At 44.8% G+C, this 21,014-nt stretch overlaps 1 protein-coding gene across 1 annotated transcript in view; it reads left to right on the forward strand.

Annotated features, from left to right (window-relative positions):
- LOC124775164 overlaps positions 1-21,014 on the forward strand; it is a 232,351-nt gene that overhangs the window by 51,040 nt on the left and 160,297 nt on the right. The window contains exon 5 of the mRNA XM_047250002.1: positions 37-153. Within this exon, the coding sequence (XP_047105958.1) occupies positions 37-153 (117 nt within the window). The remainder of the gene's footprint in view (positions 1-36; positions 154-21,014) is intronic.

The raw sequence follows: 21,014 nt of genomic DNA on the forward strand, positions 1-21,014 counted from the left end.
TACTGAGGAGCCTTCTCCATCTTGGTGGTGTTTCAGCGGCCGTGCTGCAAGCCCCGCCTTGCGACGACCGGACGGCCAATGGCGTGGCGCCGTGGGCGGCGGCAGCGCCGCACGGCTCCACCCTGACTCCGCCCTCGCTGTGGCAGTACCCAGGTAAGAAATGGCCGCCACGCCGCGCCGCCACGCCGCGCTGCGCTGCGCCGCACGCGCCCGATACTTATCGGCCGGCCTGCGTATCTCCAGCCGGTTCTGCCGCCGCTGATAACTCTGCCCACTGGAAAAACATGCCGTTTCTCTCCCGCGCAACCAGTCCCACGACGGAATACTTCCTACTCCATTATTTTAGTGCCGAAAGTTGCGTTACCGCTCTAACTAGTCGCATTTTGCGTCACGTCTTGCGCTCTGCAAACCTGCTCCGCCGACTTCGTTTCCTGATCGTTAATCACAGTTCTTAGCATCAGCAAAAACTGACGCCGTCCATTTATCACTCTGGTATCGTAACACATGAGCATCAGATGTTTTTTTATGCCATCTACTCATCAGCACTTGCCACTCACATCATTTCCTGCCACATGTCGCCACATAAGCGAAGGGAAAAATTGGAAAATCATCAGCGGAAAATATAATGTTTATCATGTTCGGTATAATAGACATCATTCGTATTAAATACAAGGCGCATCTAGAAAAGTGGAGTATCAATACCGTAAAATTAGGTTATGCATAAGTTCGTAGCGTTTTTGTTTTGTATATTGGTAATCCGGCTGCTCTAGGTTTATTCATCGATTGCCATTTTTTATTTCTAGTTCACTGTTGCTATTTGAGTTTACATATTGTCACTTTTTCATATGGAGATAATGAGTGGAGCTGTGGACGCTAGAAAATGGTGAGTCAAGTGGAAAAATCAGAACATTTCCGACATATTCTTCTGTTTGAGTCTTATAGAGGGGTGACAAAGGCAGCCAGGGACACTTGCGCCGTATATAGTGATAATGCCACTGGGTAGAGAATGGCAAGAAAATGGTTTTCCCGCATTAAGGGGTATCGTTTTGACCTAGTGACTCCACGTTCAGGAAGACCTTCCGGGTTTGAAGAAGATCGTTTAAACGCATTGGTCCAGAATGACCCACGTCAATGTAGGTCTACTCGAGAACTGGCACATGTGATGAACTGTGATCATTTCACCATCGTGCGACATTTGTATGCAATGAGGAAGGCTCAAAAATCGGGTGTGTAGGTACCGCCTGCACTACGGCAGAATCACAAAAATCAACCGGTGATCATGTTTGCATCTCTGCTTACTCATCATCAATTGCCTAGTGAACAACACCAACCATTGCTATCCTCTACCGTTACTGGTGTCTGTATGGTAACATAAGGATAAGAACGGATTAGTTGAGCCTAAGCAAAGCAGCATCCAATGTTCTGCGTCTGGTGGAAGAGCGACGGTATGGCGTACAACGAAATGCTTCCCCGAATGTAACCATCACTACTAACATTTATTGTCAACAACTTAGACGCCTTGTAGACGAAATACAAGAACAACGGCCAGGAAGACTGCGTGAAGTGATGCTACCCCACTATACCGGCCGCCTGTTATTCTGATAGACTGGCAAAAACACTATACAGGAATTGGGTTGGGAAGACATTCCGCACCCACCTTATTCACCTGCCCTTGCGCCCTCAGTTTTTTACCATTTCCGCTCTCTATCGATTAACCTTCAGGGAACTTCCTTTCCTGGTGAAAATTTGCCCCGAACACGGCTCGACGAGTTCATCGGCTCAAAGCCACGTGATTTCTACAGTCGCGGAATCGAAAAGTTATCCCATCGTTGGCAGACTGCCGCAAATAGTGAAGAAGAATATATTATTGACTAGTAAAGTCTCCGTTACATAGGGTCTATATCTCTTGGGTTTACTGAACTTATGGAGCAACACTACGAACCTATGTACCACCTCAATACAAAGAAAAGGCATAGTAATTTACGTAAAACCGTGCAGAAGTTCAAGGTTTGGCGCGGGGGTAACATTACACGTTCGACAGAAACATATGTAACGTATTGTGCATAAATAGTCGGAAGTACCAGTTATTGGATGATTACCTGTTTGCTGAACGATCACTGGAAGCAGTCACATCCATTAAATTGCTGGGACTACGTTTACGGAGTAATTTAACATGGAACGACCACATAAACTAATCACAGGAAAGAAAGATGTCACAACGAGAATCATTGGAAAAATCCTCTAGAAGTGTAGTCCAATCACGAACCAGGTGGCTCACAAATCCTTTCGACCGGTGCTTGAGTACTGACTAGTCAGCCTCGAACTTCTACCGTACGTATAGGATTGATAGAGGAACTTGAGAAGATCCATAGAAGAGCAGCGTGTTTCGTCACAGATTCGTTTAGAAAGCGCGGTAGCGTCAAGTAAATGCTCATCCAACTCGAGGACAGGCGCTACAAGAGAGGCGCTGTGCAGCACGGTGTGAATTACTCTTGAAATTAAGAGCGCACTCGGTCCTAGAAGTGCCAGTCAGTCTCGTGAAAACACAATGAAGGCAAAATTAGAGGGATTCGAGCTCATACCGAGCATTTCCAACACTCGCTCTTCTCGTTCAACATACACGAGTGGTACAGGAAGAAGGGGAGGGGTGGAGTGACTCTGGTACAAATTGTTTGGTGAATATTGATGGAGATGCTGATTCTTACTCAAATCCTAAGCAGTTTCCATTGACAATATCCACTTTATGCAACGTGTACAGAGTTTCTGGAAACTATTAACGGAAGCTTCTTTTGGAACTGCCCGAAATATTGGTATTACACGCCTTTGAACGTGAATCTAAATGTGATATGGGCAACTGTGCACAGCAACCGTGGTGGTTGCCAACCCTTTCCCCCAATTGAACTTCCATACCACCAGGTCTCTTCTCCTGTAATGGTGGTTCACAGAAAGCATGGATCTCACTCATATGAGTCAGAGAAGTCTCCAGCCGTTATTATTCGTGTCCCTTCCTTTTCACCAATCGATTTATGCGGCGCAAATCAAGAACAGACTTGCCACTTGTCCCAATCTTTGTGAATGATGACGTGAAGACTGTTCTTACCAACCCTCAGTTCTCCCGATACAGTTTCATGAAATCATCAACAGTTTCACAAGGGTCTGAGCCACTGATACACACATTTTCTGTTCAAGACCAACCGTATTTCCAGAGAGTGGCAGAGGCGCTGTCGAAAAAAGTCTTAGGTTCAAATGGCTCTGAGCGCAATGGGACTCAACTGCTGTGGTCATAAGTCCCCTAGAACTTAGAACTACTTAAACCTAACTAACCTACGAACATCACACACATCCATGCCCGAGGCAGGATTCGAACCTGCGACCGTAGCGGTCGTGCGGTTCCAGACTGTAGCGCCTTTAACCGCTCGGCCACTCTGGCCGGCAAAGTCTTAGGAAGTTGACCTCCCATCCTTCTAGCCAGACATATGTATATTCAGTATCAGGGAAGAAAGCCAGAGCGTATATTGGGTACTGATTACTAAGATATGTACCGAGAGCTATTTGTCGTGAAATCTCACATCTATTTCGTCATCCACCGCGAGACTAGCAGTCTCACCGCCTACCTCACGTCCATGATACGCTCTTGCTCAAGACCTCTGTTCCACACAACTGCTTCCACATAGCTTGCATTTATGCCGTGTTTTTTTTTTCGCTATTTGTGACGAAACTGGATGTTTACGCAGTATGACAGGTCTTCATACAGAGGCAAACCGGCTACAGTTTAATGTCCTTGACGCTACGTAGCGATCCCCAACATGTTCGTTTCGCGCATGTGCATGTGCAAGCATTCTTAATATACGGTGCTGTTCAGATACTCGTCTATTTACTCAACTTTTAAAAACGCACATTGTCAAACGGAATTTGCACAGACTGTTTATGACAATGATTGGCTGACGGTTTTGCGTCGATTCCTCGCAAATTTTCCCCCCTCTGCTGAAGGTAAGTGTTGGTGTTTTAACTTGGGAGTGCCTAAGGCTAAGCACACATCCAGTGGAAAGTGACCGCCTGTGAAAGCTTCACTATGCGACGTCTCTTCATATCGAGGTAAGTGCAGACGAAAAGCCTTTCTTTTAACCGCAGACGTCAAAGAATCTGAAAAGACGCTTGCCTCACAATGGAGAAGTAGCCAATTGTGGTGCAGATAGCGTATAGCTGTGACTGGATTTGAACTGGCTCTCTCGACCAGAATAGCGATTCAAAAAATAAATACAGGACTTAGTTATAAAAGGGACAGCCAAGTACGCAAATGCAAGGAAATAAAAGTTAGCCCGCATACAACCTGCTACGGCAGAGAGAGCTAAAAGGGTCTGTCATAACTGTCCACGACTCTTACTCCAAAAGATACACCGGCGAACTTTCAGAAATAGCTTAGAACGATGAAAAAATGTGGTGGACAAAAAGTTGGAAACACGAAAAACGCGTTACTATTCTTAGTACGGCGTAGGAAAACCGCTGGCGTTCAAAACAGCTTCTTGTCGTCTCTGAATGAATACAGGTCCTGTATGGTTTTCAAGGCATTCTTATACCGTTCTTCCTACAAAATAGTGGCAAGATCAGGTGAATGAAGGTAGCGATCACACACCCTTCTCTCCAAAGCAGACCACAAAGGCTGAATAGTATTGAGATCTGGTAACTCTGGTGGCCAGGGGACATTAGACAATTTATCCTGGTGCCCACAAACAAGTTGTGGACGACGCAAGCTGTGTGATCAGAGGCCCTGTCGTCTTGGGTAACAAACATTTTACCATGGGATGGACCTGATCAGCCAGAATGATCATATAGTCTTTGGCAGTAAAGCAGCCTTGAAAAGTAACTATGGGGCCCACGGAATACCACGGTATGGCTGTCCAAATCATCACCGAACCCCCACCATGTTTCTCTGTTGGCAGCAAACAGTAGGCTTGGGACGGCGTACTACAGACGTAAGTTCGGCCAGAAGATGGAAATATTGTGAAATAAGACTCATCCTATCATATGACATTCTTCCATTTGTTCGTAGTCCAAGTTTTATGGCTTCGGGACCATATTTTTCTGTTACCAGCATTTACATCAGTGATTAGTAGTTTTGGAAAATCCAGTTCGCCCTCCAGTTTCCAGCTTATCGAGCTTCCTTCGTGTCTTTTTTGTGCTAACAGGGTTCGGGAGGGCGACATTCGGTTCAGCAGTGACTTTTGCAAAATCCGCTTTCCCTATATGCGCTATAACCTTCGATACGCCGTCTCGAGCAACACCAAACACTTCGGCTACCTTGGTTACGGAACCTACAATTTGCTCGCGTACGAATTCACGTACCTCCGACATACTGTACCCACAGCTACACAGAACAACCTTTTGACCACGACTGAAACTGGCAACGCATTGAGGGCATTGCTCAGTGCCGTTCGTGGTCAAATACGACAGCAGGGTTGGCTACTGTCTGCGTTTGTGTTCAAGCATACATTCCTCGCGGTGGTTCCACGTTTTTGTCCAACCCTTGTATGTCCCCTAAATTGCAGACCATCATAAGCACAGTAAAAGTTTACCACGCCCCGAAAGTCGGTTGTTATAGTCTTTAATGAAACACGCGGAATGTAAAGTTCACACTTAACGCGAATGATAGCTATTTGCGAGAACGGATTTCAGATATAGCCAGCGCCATCTGACCATAGCCCGCAGATGCTGTGGTATCACAGTCTCCTTGAAAAAATAAGCAAGATTTTAGATGAACGTTTCGTAGACGATGAGGTCACTAGAGAGGGAGCAGAAGCTCGGGTTGGAAGAGGATGGGGGAGGAAATCGGCCGTGCCCTCCCAAAAGAACAACACAACCAATTGCCTTAGAGATTTTGGGAAGGCCCGTGAAACATAAATAAGGGTGGCTAGACGGCGATTCGAAACTCGGCGCTCCCGAGTGGGCCTGGTCAGAGGCTCGCACTCGATGACGTTCAGACTCATACTGTCGTGCTAGATTTAAAACATAAAAAGAAGTAGAGGCGGAAAAGAGACGTGTTCAGTGCACGTTATCGTTCTCGATTTTGCCACTTCTCGTGTGTGTGAGATGAGGCAGGCTGTTGCGTGCTCCCGTATTCCGAGATCTGAAGCCGTGAGACCGAGAGAGCAGAGACCGCCGACGTGCAGGGAAGTAGCAGCCAGGTAAGAAGAAGCGCTCCCCCTTGCGACAAGTCTAACGCAGAGTCAGCCATCAGATAGTGAGTGGGCGAAGAAACATGGTTCAAATGCCTCTGAGCACTATGGGACTTAACTTCTGAGGTCACCAGTCCCCTAGAACTAAGAAGTACTTAAACCTAACTAACCTAAGGACATCAAACACATCCATGCCCGAGGCAGGAATCGAACCTGCGACCGTAGCGGTCGCGCGGTTCCAGACTGTAGCGCCTAGAACCGCTCGGCCACACCGGCCGGCAATAGGCGAAGAGTCAGTGACAACTCCTTCTATCAAAAGTCCTTCTATCATCGGCACTTTAGTCGGATAACGTCGTTCCCAGCCATTTAGCAACATCATCTACAAATATGAACTTATCGCTGTCCATAATCATTTTCGTTTGTGGCATTTACACGTTTCCCACATTATTACGTAAGAATATTGTGCTAAAGACGAATTTTTAGCCAAGCCCTTTTATGAGTTCTTAGTGATATGTGCAACTACAACACGTAGAACATGGAAGACAGTCTGAGAAAGACCTAGTTTCCAGCATGCTGTCAGTTAAAATGAATACCCTTTTCAGTACTACTAACTAGCGTCGAACGTCTGCTATTCTCCAGTGCTCAATACATGCGAACACATCATCCTCCAAAGTAGTATAAAACAGGAATCATAAGTCAAGCATTGTTACGGACGACTATACCATGCGTAACTGTGCGTAGTACGTGATTTTTCTTTAGTACTGCTTACGAGGATGACCTACCCATATCCAAGTAGAAAGCGCGTCCTATGCTTTTTAAGATTGTTCCCTGATGATGCGGTTGTCTACAACAAAGTAGCAACGCCAGAGGACAGTATCGATTTGCAGAACGACCTTTCGGAGGACTGATGGTCATTGACCCTGACCATAAATAAATGTAGTCTACCTCCTTAGCTGAGTCGTCAGCGCTTCTGCCTGCCATGCAGCGAGCCCGGGTTCGATTCCTGGCTGGGTCGGAGATTTTCTCCGATCGAGGTCCTGCGTGTTGTGTTGTCCTTATCATTTGATCACTATCGACAAGCAAGTCGCTTAATCAGGATCCACTTTAAGTGGAATGAACACACGAAACAAATAGGAAAAGCAGATGCCAGACTACGATTCGTAGGAAAAATATTTAAAAAATGTAATCCATCTACGAAGGAGGTGGCTTATAAAGCGCTTTTTCGATCAATTTTTGAGTGTTATTCATCAACAGGAGATCTTTACCAGACAGGACTGATACAAGATCTAGAGGAAAAATCCAACGAAAAGCGGCGCTTTTCGCCATGTAATGTTTTAGCCAGCGCGAGAGCATTACCGAGATACTCAACAGACGTTACAAGAGAGGCGTCGTGCATCGAGGAAAGGTTTACTATTGTAATTTCGAGAGAGCACTTTCCGGGAAGAGTCGGACAACACGCGTAATGACCACGACGGAAAAATTCGAGAAATTCAAGAAAATACAGAGGCTTAGCAACAATCATTATTTCCTTGCACCATCGGCGAGTGGAACAGGGTAGGGTGGACCAGCTGGTGGCACTAGAAGTACCCTCTGCCACACATCATTAGGTGGCTTGCGGAGTGTTATATAGCTGTAGATATATAAGGTGCACTCGAGAATGAGCACACGTTCGAAACTAGCTAGCAGTGCTAAATAAAGGACTCGTTTCAACTGACAGTGTGGTGGAAACGATGTAGCATAGGCCTTTAAATGTATCGGTACTGTTACGGACACCCACAAGAAGTCAATCGAAAGACAATTTATTTGAAACTATGGTCGGGACTGGAAGAAATATGAAGACATGGAATTGTGTCTTTTTGTTCCTAAGTATCAGACCAGCTTTTTTAATGAGACCTTAGAGGAGAGGTCGTCCGTAAAGATCTGATCCCTTAAGCTATACCTATCAGGATAAAGCAATTGAACCATTTCTCTTAGCTTTGTGCGGACGGAAATTAGCTTAAGCGGTTTTCGAGTCTGTAACAGGTTTATGAAATATGGTACAGTTCTAAAAACAATAAAAATGTATTACTAAAAAAATAGGAAGGACGGAAGATAAGGGTTTAAAGTGTCGACGATGACGAGGTCATCAGAGACGGAGGATTAGCAACGGATAGGGTAAGAATGGGGAAGGAAATTGGCCGTGTTTTTTCAAAGGAACGATTCCAGCATTTGGTTTAATCGGCTTAGAGAACCTATGGAGAACCTAATGGAGATTGGAATCGCTCCCTTCACGACTGTCACGGAAAGTTAAGTCATCTCTGTAAGGGTCTTACAACGTTGAGTACATCAAATTTTCTGGCCTATTAGTAACGATTACAGTGATGCTACAGATGAAAAGAAGCTTCCTGTACTATCTCCGGATTGTAAATCGTTTCTGCATGCACTCAGATTTTATTATCTGCCAATGATACTGCGTGGCAGAGGAACAGTACGTCTCAGCATACATGGGAAAGCCAAGCACTAATGTACCGCAACGCTGTCACCAGCACGGAGCACGATGAAACACCCAGATCAGTCGTTTCTCCGAGCCAAAAAAACGTGATCTGCGTTGGGGAGGTGATGATCAGCTGGAGAGAAGTAAGCTAAAGATAAGATGCAAGGTATCAGTGCCTAAGTGAGTTGCTACCCCCCTACCCCCAGGGACACAGCGTGGAAGTAGTGTCATGTGAAGAGATGAAAGCTGTGAAATATTCCTGTGCTGTCCCGGGCTCTGTCATGAAAATGTTTTTCAGTGTTTTGGCACGACCTTCCGTCACGCTGCCCACTTCAACAAGAGCGACTCTACTACGGCCGAAGTCGAATCAGCCTGCGAGGAATGAAGCATCTGGAAACTCATAATGTATCCTTTCACTTTGCAGCGGAGTATGCTCTGTTGTGGAACTTGCTGGTAGATTAAAACTTTCTGTCGGACCGGGAGTCGAACCCAGAACCACAGAGTCGTGCCCGGGTAGCTCAGTTGATAACATTGCCCGCTTTTGGCAAGGTTCCACATTCTAGTCCGATCAGACACAGTTTTAATCTCCCAGGAAGTTTCACAACTTAAAACGCTTTTTCGAGAAATATAATGCATCGATAAATCGTGTTAGGCCACAGACTGGGACGGTGTGCAGCACGCTCTGCGCAGTGCTCGTACAGCCGGCGATGCGTGTCCGGCACGCCGGGCCAGCACCGGCGCGGCCAGCGACCTCAGCAAACCGGTGTAACCAACGCACTATAGCCAGCCGAGGGAACGCATGGGCGGTTCCCTCGGAAATGGTCATCAGGCGCTTATTGCCATCCTGCCACAACCGTGCTCCAGACCCGCAGCGCGTTCGGCTAAGAACCTTTAAATTGTTGGGTATCGAGCGAATTTTAGCACCCAGAATACGCACCATTCGAAACAGTGAGTAGTTACTAAAACTCTTCTGGACGAAAAAATGTTTTTAACATCAGTGTCGTTGGCTGAATCAGAAGAACTACAATTCATCATGGAGAGGATCGTAAAAGCTGAAAAAAGAGTACGCAATGACAAACATATGACAGACGAAAACGACGAGAATAAGCAAACTTGAAGGTTCCGTCAAAATACAAACAGCAAAATGTCAGAGGAAGAAAAGACTTCGGCACAAAAAAATCTTTTAAGTTTTTGGAACAAATATTGGAAGCTGTGTTAAAGAAATAAGAGGAATGTCTATGAGTAAATAAGCTTTTGACAAGGTGACAGCAAAAAGGATTCCAACAGTGTCAAGAAAGATATTGGCCTTGAGTTTTTACTAGAGTGTACTATGGTATGCCAGCGATCATCGACAGTTAAAAAAGAGGGTTGTTTGGGGGAAGAGACCAAACAGGGAGGTCTCGGTCTCATAGGATTAGGGAAGGATGGGGAAGGATGTCGGCCGTGCTCTTTCAAAGGAACCATCGCGGTATTTGCCTGGAGCGATTTAGGGAAATCACGGAAAACCTAAATCAGGATGGCCGGACGCGGGATTGAACCGTCGTCCTCCCGAATGCGAGTCCAGTGTGCTAACCACTGCGCCACCTCGCTCGGTGACAGTAAAAAAAAAAAAAAAGAGGAAAAATACTAGGTTGGGTTTGAAATGTGGCAGGGGAAGAAAATTCTAAGAGTGGAAAGATCTGACATAATGACGAATAAGGAAGAACTTCTAAGTATAGGTGAGGAAAGAAAACCACTGGAAATTCTGGGACTACACATTGTATGGGACATACAGGGTTTAAGGAAGTGCATTTGTTTTTATTGATGAACGAGATGATTTTGTACTGATACTATTACATCAGTATGTACTTCATTTGCAGACTTATAATTACAGTCATTGAGTAGTATGGGCTTTAGGTTGGTTAGAACCTCCAAGTATGCAAGGCACAAGTAAGCTATTAATTTTTATTTTACCCTGGGCAGCAGGTCAGGTTTCACGGCGCCGATACGTGGACGCAAAGCGAAAGTCTACACTGACTGGTGTAGTCCACTTTGTGGTGCAGTTATGACCGTGCAGAAAACATCAGGTAGTAGATTATGTGAAGTGTTTGCGAGAGGAGTGTAAGGCACAGAGCAAAAACAACACACTAAAGTGGGAACATATTCAAGTACCAATAATCACAATATCTGTGTTTGTACCCCCAACACCTTGTATATTCCGAAGAAATTATCTGCAACGAAGTCAGTGAAAGAAAGATTGGAGAGAGGAGAAAAAGAGGAAGAAGCACAGGGCAGAGAAATAAGGACAGCATTCAACAGATGTCTTTCATAAGACAGGTACACCAAAGAAGATCATTTATGAACCAACTCCCTACCAAAGCATCGTTGAGATGTATGAAAAAGGACTTTTGAGTACTTACAGTGGTCTTATATAGTGGCTGAATAAGGGTCCCAAGGTACAAAATTCATAGTTTTGTATCGTTCTTGCTACCTGGAATTTGGAAGGCTTTTGAATCACATTTGTCTTCATACGTTCGTACGCGATGAGATGGTGTGCTAATTTTCGAGAAAAGTGCAACAAAATTTTGTTTGTATTACTGCTGAAGTTTTTTCAACGTTAAACCTACCCACAGAACATATTATAGGACGATGCTAATGCTTGTACTCCAACAGATTATTTCTCAACAAAGGGACTGCGACCCAGGCCAAGAGTTCCCCGACACGCCTGTCTGTTACATAAACATCACACAGCAGTGAGTCAACCTGAAGGAAGTTTTCTCTGTTTTTTAAAACCACTAAAGACGAATATCAAGACGGGTCACTCGGCTGTCTATTCGTTCTGCCACGCAACTGAACTAATTCTCAATGAAAGACACTGCAACCAGTAGCATCACGCGTCTCGGTACGAGATAGGTACTGTATTTCAATCAGCAGGGAAGACCGGCAGTTAGTTGTTATCTAATGTGTCTGGAAGGAAAAGTACTGTTCAGTGAAAGGTTATTACCAAAACCTGATTACAACTTTACAAAGGCGACGCCATTTCTTGGGAGTATAATTTAGCGCTGGACCAGGTATGAAACCGGACATTCTCTATCTGGCTGGTAGACGAGCACACTTTGCCCTTAGTTGGATGCTCCAGCAAATCGACCTAACATCACTTCCTCTGTGCCTAATCCGGCAGAACACACCTTAATTAGGTTTAATTGACAAGCCACTGAATCACAAAACCACGCGAAATACATAGGTGTCGAAGAAAGAAGGACTGCCGTACTTATTACCTGACGAGTATAATGACATTATTGAATGCTGCAGTAGTGACGCAATCAGCGCAGAAAACTTTCACCGCTGTTTGTCCTTCAGTCCTTCATTCGGTCTAGTTTGTTATGGAAGTAAGCCGATTCGCTGTGCATAACTTCCGTCACTGTAGTGAGACCGGGTCTGTGCTCCCGCAATGAAGTCGCACGTGACTTTACTCTTTGGTAGCTAGAAAGTAAGACTTCGCCTGCCCCGCCTAAGCTGCTATCACTAAGCGACTTGAGATGCGGCATTGTGCGGATTTATCTACGTAATACACAGCAGGATAACGGATTTTACTCCCACACTATGCCTGCACAAGGCGGACAGAATGGAAAGTAAGGACAAACTATTACATTACGTCGATAGTGGGAGCTTTACATATGAAGCGTTAACTCATTTGGTCGAGGATGAAGAACTAATCGGTCGTTGCTTTGCCAAAGCAACTATTCTAGCACCGGTGAAACCAAGGAATAAGTATATTCGGCTACCCAGACCGGATAAATGAAAATATAGTACACTATCTGTAATGCTAATTCACTTAGTCACAAAGAGAATTCCACCTCTTCTTACGTAGTTTAGAGCTTTAGTGTACCCCATTAAAACTGTATCTCTCTCTGTACCTTCTTATTCTGTCTGACTAATGCATTTTGGTCATGCATCTAAGCTCCTGCGCCCTTTTGGGGAATGTATTATATCTGCCATCCACTGGATTAGGCAGGAGAGATCGTAAAATTAATCTCCTCTCTTATATAAATTACGCTATACAGAATGTCCCAGAAATGTTGCGACAAACTTCGAGGGGCTGTGGAGGGTGTCCCGTACACCGAAAAACGTTGAAGAGTTCAGAGGGTTCCACAACAAAAGTAAACTGTGGATGGAAACCAGTGTCCGAAATAGTCATCCATCGATGCATCTTCTCCACTGGAGATAGTGGCTATCACTGAACAACGAACGACATTGCAAGACTATCCACCTGGGTCAGTCGGGGTACAAAGTCACGTTAGCTGCCGAAGAGGGGTGGGGTGGCGGGGGGGGGGGGGGGGCTAGCGACCGCCGGCGCCAGGCCTATAACTTCGCGACGCTCCGTAGCGTTGTTGGATGATGTTTCTGGACAAGGGTTCCTATCCTAATTTGTCCCTCAAGATACCTTCTACAACCCCTCGAAGTCTGTCGCAACATTTCTGGTGCTACCTATACAACATTACTTAGTAAGTTCTGTGCCCACTGCACTGGGTTACCTTCCGTATTACTGATGCTATCATTCTGACACCACAGTCGCCGTACTTACAAAACACAACGTTTATACTTGCTGACTATCTCTGGCTTTAAAGTGACAAAATTATAGCTTTCTTTGGGCGACCACTTACAAATGAGTATGGTGTCTAACTATAAGTGAAATTATAGGTGAACACTCAGCCCAGTCCGTGATGTTAGTAATATTCTACCACTATGTTCGCAAGTAAATATGTGGAGGTAAATATTATTTACCCTTTTCCTTGTGCTGTTTTCCGCTGCTGCAATCTACGTTTATTCTTTCAAGATTCCTGTTCGTTAAATGGTTCTTCTCAGGATTGGGTGATTACTAAGGCATGTTTTCCATTTCTCAACAACGTTGCTACAGTGCTTTAGGTTACCTTACCTCTATTTTCGATATCCAACATGGCAACTGGCGCAAAGCATCTGCGTGCTTAGTGACTATTTTACGAGGGTCACTCCAAAAGAAATGCACACTATTTTTTTTAAAATCCATCTTTTATTCTACATATTTGAAAGTTTTGTGTACATACATCCTTTAGGAACAATATTTTCATTTCTCCACATAATTTCCATCCCTCTCAACTGCCTTACACCATCTTGGAACCAGCGCCCGTATATCTGCACGGTAAAATTCTGGACCAACCTGTTGTAGCCACTGTTAGGCAGCGTGCACAAGGGAGTCATCATCTTCAAACCTTGTTCCACGAAGAGAGTCTTTCAGTTTCCCAAAGAGGTGGTAGTCACATGAAGCCAGGTCAGGACTGTAAGGCGGGTGTTTCAGTGTTGTCCATCCGAGTTTTGTGATCCTGGGAACCCACCTGGCACAAACTTTTTTTAACGCCAACACATCCAGTATTCTGCAAACACTTCCTTCCCCTATCCCAACGTAGCGTGACAATTCGTTCACTGTGATGCGTCTGTCAGCAGTCACCAATTCGTTAACTCTCTGCACATTGTCTAGTGTGTGCAGTACGAGGCCTGCCGCTGCGAGGACAATCCTCAAAGTTGCCGTGCCCGCTTTCATCACTTAACCTGCTTGCCCACTGACTAACTGTACTGCGATCGACAGCAGCATCTCCATACACCTTTTTCAACCTCTTGTGGATGTTTCCCACTGTCTCGTTTTCACAGCACAGGAATTCTATGACAGCACGTTGCTTCTGACGAACGTCAAGTGCAGCAGCCATCTTGAAGACATGCTGTGACGGCGCCACTCACGGGAACAGGTTGAATTAAGTTTGAAAACAAGCGGGAAGGATGTATCTACACATTGTAAAACTTTCACACATGCAGAATGAAAACTGTATTTTTACAAAAATAGTGTGCATTTCTTTTGGAATGACCCTCGTATATGCCAGATATAACACGTACGGGATCCGATCGCTCCTTCTCTCCTTTCTGCATCGTGCGAAACATGCTATACGCTCCGTTTTCTCATATTTTGCTTCTCATTGACTGCAAATACTTTACTAGATCTTTTCTGCACTTATCAGAACCGGCCGGCGTGGCCGAGCGGTTCTAGGCGCTTCAGTCTGGAACCGCGCGACCGCTACGGTCGCAGGTTCGCATCTTGCCTCGGGCATGTATGTGTGTGATGTCCTTAGTTTAGTTACGTTTAAGTAGTTCTAAGCTCTAGGGGACTGATGACCTCAGATGTTAAGTCCCATAGTGCTCAGAGCCATTTGAACCATTTTTTTGCAGGCAGCAGTTTGCGGACTCCTGGCCGACATTTAACTCCACTTCATAGCATTCAGATCTCCAATGGTAACACAGTGGTAAGTCAAGGCTTCTTGTGACAGTACTTTACACCAGTCTGTGGAAGGTGTGCAACGGACTGTTCACTGGAGACCACCGAACGACTAAACTCAACAAAAATCCAAGTGACAAAACCGCACTGTAGAAAGCTATGAATCTAAAATTAACAGGTGATTCTTCGGTTTCTCCCGGCGTACTGTTTTTGCCAGTTCACAGTCCCCAGCGGGCCTACTGGACACTATCAGGAGGCAGTACAGTCGTGGACATTGTAATTGAAGAAACTTTAACGTCACATTTTCCTTCTCTAACCAATATGGCACATTAATTATATAAACACATGAAAACAGAAGAAGTCATGAAAACAAGAGTTCACGAAGGATTGCGACGGTAGCAAATGAAATGTAAGTTGCCTAGCTGGACACATACGGTGTTGCTGTAAAATGAGTAGTATCGCTCCCCACTCGGTGGAAATGGGGCCCTGGGTGCACCTGTTTGCATGTGCATCGTTAGCTGAGAGACACGCAACTGCGCAGTTCTCCAGAAGCCTTGACCTACACGGAGAATGGCGGTACGGAGTGAAGATCGATGGTGCTGTCACAAGAACCTGCACCGTGGTGCTCGATACGGGCGAGGTCAGTGCCGCCAGCACCGACTAGAAAGCACAGAGGGACCCACGGTATAATGAAGGACGGGAGAAAAATTTGTGCTTTAAGTCCTGTCTGCGACAAGGCCGTTAGAAACGGAGCGCAAGCTTGGATTGGAGAAGAATAGGGAAGGCAACTGGCGATGTCCTTTCTAAAGAAAGCAACCCGGAACTTGCATTGAGGGCTTTAGGGAAACAACAGAAAACCTAAATCTGGATGGCCAAACGAAGATTTGAGCCGCCGTCTTTGCGACAGCGAGTTCAGTGTCTTACCACTGCGCCACTTCGCCCTGTACGGTGGAACAGTACCTGCCTTCCGTTTACTTTTCTCGTCAACAGCTGCGTCTCCTGTGTACAGACTGCATGAAAAAGTAGTGGGAGGCGGCCTTAGACACCCTGCCTCGCTTGGCGAGGGATAGAGTAGAAGAAGATACCAGCTCATTCATATAACCTCTAGTTAACACCTGGTGTTGACCGGGGTTTGTTTATTCCAATCTTCTATTAGTCAGTCTTATTCTTCCCCATCTCTCTCTGTCCCTCTGATACTCTCCCTCTCTTTGCCCATCTCCTATTCCCTCTATCTGTCCATCACCTTCTCCCTGCCTCTCTGTCTCTCATTCTCCCAGCCTCTCTTGTCGATCTCCTTCTTCCCCTCTTTCTGTCCATCTCTTCTTCTCCCCCACCCCCCCCCTCTCTCTCTCTCCATCTCCTCCTTCGGCAATCCTTTTCTATTTCCTTCTTTCCCCTCTCTGTCTGTCCTTCTCCTCCTCCTTTTTTTCTATCGCCACGTTATCATCCTCTCCCCTCCCCTCCTGTTAAGAGCCTGATGGTTCATACCCTCACAGCATTTCTTTCCATATAGTAAGTAATATGTGTACCAAGTTTGGCTGAAATCGACCCAGGCGTTAGGCAGACTTTTTTTTACAAGCGGTTTCGCCCGCATACGCACGTCACATATTTCGCTCACATTTGTAGACATACTCCACCTATATCCCTGGCGAATTTCGCTCTGCAGCTTCGTTTTCACGCAGTTCAATGTTTTTGACGCCATATCTCCGGAACAATGCCTCGTACAATGATGTAATTCTGCAGGTATATTCAGTGGTATATGTGAATACTGTCTGCCAATTGTGCTGCGCACAGAGATGGTAGTAAATAAGTAACAAATTAAAACGTCATACCTCATGCGGCAGATTCAGTGGACGAACAGGAGAAATGTAGTAAGCGAAAAACTCTTTTCCTTTCATCATATTGTGGAGGACGTTAGCTACAAGAAGTTTCTTAAAGGTGCTAAGTTTGTTGCAAGTCATTCTCAAATAATGAATGAGTGTAATCTGGGTATATGCGTGTCGTGAGCTACTCTTCTTTGTAGACCCCCCTCCACGCTTTGAGAGGTAGGTAATTCTTATACCCACAGTGCTTCTTTCCATGCAACAAGTGATACGTGAACCATGTTTGGTTGAAACTGATGCCGTGGTTTGGGAGGAGATGTGGAACATAATTTTTTTTTATAATATGTATGGTGATGATTGATCTGTGAGGCGCTTAACTGCGCGGTCATCTGCGCCCGTGCGAAGTCCCAGTTTTTACCCGGTCCAGTTTTCACACAATCCAATCTAGCCATTGTCACGAATGATGATGATGATGAAGAAAAAGAAATGACGAGGGCAACACAAACACCCAGCCCCGGGCAGAGAAAATCCCCAATCCGGCCGGGAATCTAACCAGGGACCCCGTGATATATGTGTGGATTTCATCATTCACTTTTTCTTTGTTTTTTTTTTTAACAACCCAGTGAAAATTAAAAAATTACCAAGCGGGGACATTAATCTCACGTGTCCCGGACACGAATTTACTTCCGATGGACCGAGAGCTGGAATGAAGAAAATTTCTTTTGTTGCGTTAGTCCCTTTAGTATTAATGTACGACAGTTTGTAGTGTTTTCTGGTCGGACTTGGCTGAAGTATGTCCGTCTGGTCGAAGTCTATAATTCAGATACGAGTTAAACAGTTTTTTTTTCCAAATTTCAGTGGCAAGCATCCAGTCCGCAACGAGTTCTGAGACTGCAGTAAATTCCGTATCTGTCTAGCTTTTCTATTCGAATTAACTCTAGCCGGTTCGTCGCTTTTCTCTCATCGATCTCTCAATCCTCATCCTCTTCAGACGCCCACTGCCATTAATGACATCCGTACAAGCGGACAGTAAAATAGTTCTTGTCAGGTTACCTTCCATTAGGAACATGGGTGCACTCAGCGACTGTGATCTGATTTATAAGTTATAGAGCGCAGCAATCAGTCGTCCTTTTTATCTGTAAGTTTTATTTGGCAAATCCAGATTTCGGCTAGTGCCTAGCCTTTATGAGTGCACTATTTTCTAGTCTCAAAACATGCCAATTCCCTATTGTTCGGGCGTCAGTCTCACAGTTCTTTATAGTACTATTCAAAGAACTGACTGACGCCCGAATAACAGGGAACTGACATGCATTGAGACCAGAAAATAGTGCACTGATAATGGCTAGGCACGAGCCGAAATCTGGATTTGCCAAATAAAACCTGCAGAAAAAAGGACGACTGACTGCTGCGCTCTATAATTTATAATTCTTGTTGCTCATTTGTGAAATACACTGAGTGTGGTATACCTGGACATATATTCGTTTCACAGCAGTGTTCATTAATGTGCGCTAACCTACAGTCAGGATATATCGCCCAAAGGAAAAGTTTGAAAGTCTCACGTGCGTGAACGGAGCTTACACGTCACATACAAAGATTGGACAAAAGCATGGTAACACTGTGGGAAACGCATGCTCGAAAACCTGTTGTATTTGATCTCGAAGGGCACCTGAGCAATGTCCTCAATGTTTTGCAAGTTTCAGTTGTGATCAGAAGGTTGCTCATTTTAGCTCAATTCTGCAGGAATAATGGTATAAAATTCCCTCGAAAACCTTACAGGACCGGTATTTATCCACTCCGAGAAGGTGTGTTATAAATCTTTTGTTCAACCCCTGTATGCCTATTGTAGTAGCAAGACACCAGAATGTAGAACATCTCAACACTAACTAGCTTAAAAGTAATAGCCAGAATAGAAGGCAGATCGCAGAGATTACGTATTACATTTGCATTAATTATTATACATACTCCACTAGTTACTGTATAGTGTGTGACACAGGGCACGTCGGACCACTATTAGCCACTCCATTTGTTTCGTTCTTGAGAGAGAAATATGTATTTGTATGTCTGCGCACTCTCTTTACTTTGGTACACGATGGTGGCAAAGGAATCGTTTTACAGTCTATCGAAGACTGATACTTTATCAGTTGCCTTTTTGTGATAAGAATTTTTCTTTATTCCAGTGTTTACATTAACGTTTTACGAACATCTGACACTTCCATTTTGACTAAACCGTTTGATTACAACCCTGGCAGCATGTCTCTTAATTTATCCAGTACCTTCGGTCAGCCCTATTTGGTGGCGATGTCCAATACGTGATACTGAAGTAGGATTTTTTCTTTTAAATTATTGTTCTTCGGACATAACCCATACAGGCGGTTACTATGTCTTTTAGCTAAGCATTGTGCTGTGTGCGTCTAGTATAATATATTGTGTAGTTGAAGCTTCGTCTGTATCTTTGACGCTGTACTAGGCAGTCTGCATAGAGTTATACCGTTTGTCGCTAACAAGGTTTCCATGTTCGATGGTAGTTCCACATCCTGCAGTAATTTCCTGGCCTTACGCTATCTTCAGGGGCAACCGAAGAAAATGTGACTGAGGACTTCTTCGAGACCGCTGTAACATTAGGTAGATAGGACCATATTCAGACGATGCCGATGCTGGCGGATCTTCAATGATTGAATGTAAGGGGAAGAGGGGAGTATTGTCACAGTAAAGTTCCTGCTGCAATTAATCTTTTTTATATCTAAGATGTTTTGACAGTTTAGGGACCACTGGTGCATAATCTCTTCACTTACTACCGTTTGACAGGTGTAGCTTGTCATCTCACTGGTACGTAATTCGGGTCCTGGTGGTACAGAGGAAGCGGTAACGTGGAGTTTGTCATATTTCACTGATCCGGAGTACACGGTTTCCCTAGTCCAATCATCGACTTTTTCATTCCCCCTTTTCATTCCCTATGAGCCTTCACTCGGAATATGATGATTCTGTTTTGGCTTGTAAGTTCTAGTGTCCAGTGCTGCTTCTAAGACGCGGTACACAAGATAATCGTTTGTGTTGGTCTCCCGGTGATACTTCAACAGCATCAGCGCCAATCGTTATTCTGACTTTATTATAGTCATCTCCTCCGACAGTCATTTTGCGTGATTGAGGCGCTCCAGGATTGCTGAGTGTTCAGCAGTAAGGTTAGATGCTACTGCTGGAAGCTTAAATCTGCCTTCCCGAAGCGTCACAATATCGAGGTATGCTCTACCTATCCCGTCGGACGGAAACCTCCCGAGATCATATTTTGCTGCAGACTGTAGCATCATTAGAAACAAACTGAGAGTGTTTACTCCTGTATGCGAACGGTCCTTTCATGTTTCTCTGGGGCACTGGTTTTATCTTAACGTACGACATTCACCGCCCGATATAAAGTATTGGGTGCTCCACGGGAAGTGATTCTCGTGCTGCTTCTCAGGGAAAACTGCACTAAGGTTCTATGCCACTCCAGTTCTCTACCAGATACTACTCACTTATCTACCTGCAGAGAGCGTCTTGAACAGTCGACGTTAAGAGGGTGGACGCGTATTATGTGACAGTCTTTTCAGATCCTGCGACTTATGATATTCGTACATATGATAAATGCCTTTCCGCTAGGAGCTGATTGGATATTTTTCAATGGAAAACAACTCATAAAAGCTGCACAGTCAAATCTTGACAAAAAATTTCAGAGTGGGGCAGTGTCGAGTTGTTCAGGGTTGTCCAGACTTTTTTTTTATTATTGTGAATTTCACCTCTAGTCAAGTCTTGAATCTGTGAAGAATACTAAATTACGCCGTTGTTTGGATTCTATACCACAGGGTGACAGTTATTGAAGAAACATGTTAATGTCACTTCAGATATGCCTGTCATCACTGGTGAAGATGTGGCGCAGACGAATGGCGAAATTCTGCATGACCCGCCGAAGTGTCGTAACACGGATGCCGTCGATGACCCCCATGAATGGCTATTTTCAGCTCAGCAATGGTTTTTAGGTAACTGTTGTACACCTTGTCTTTAATATAGCCCCACAAAAAGATTCTCATCTGGTCTGATCCGGAGAATATGACTGCCAATCAAGAAAGAACGTTGGGAAAACGACATTGTTTGTTACGTCAGGTAACATGATGCAACCGGACGCTGCTGCTGGTCATAATTATCTTACACGATCTTGGCGCAAAGGTTAAAAAGTAGCTCGTAAGACAGAGAAATATAAACTAAAAATATATAGTTGCTTTTGACTAAAAGAT

Source organism: Schistocerca piceifrons, chromosome 2 (assembly GCF_021461385.2).
Source record: "Schistocerca piceifrons isolate TAMUIC-IGC-003096 chromosome 2, iqSchPice1.1, whole genome shotgun sequence".
In the NCBI taxonomy this organism is placed as follows: Eukaryota; Metazoa; Arthropoda; class Insecta; order Orthoptera; family Acrididae; genus Schistocerca; species Schistocerca piceifrons.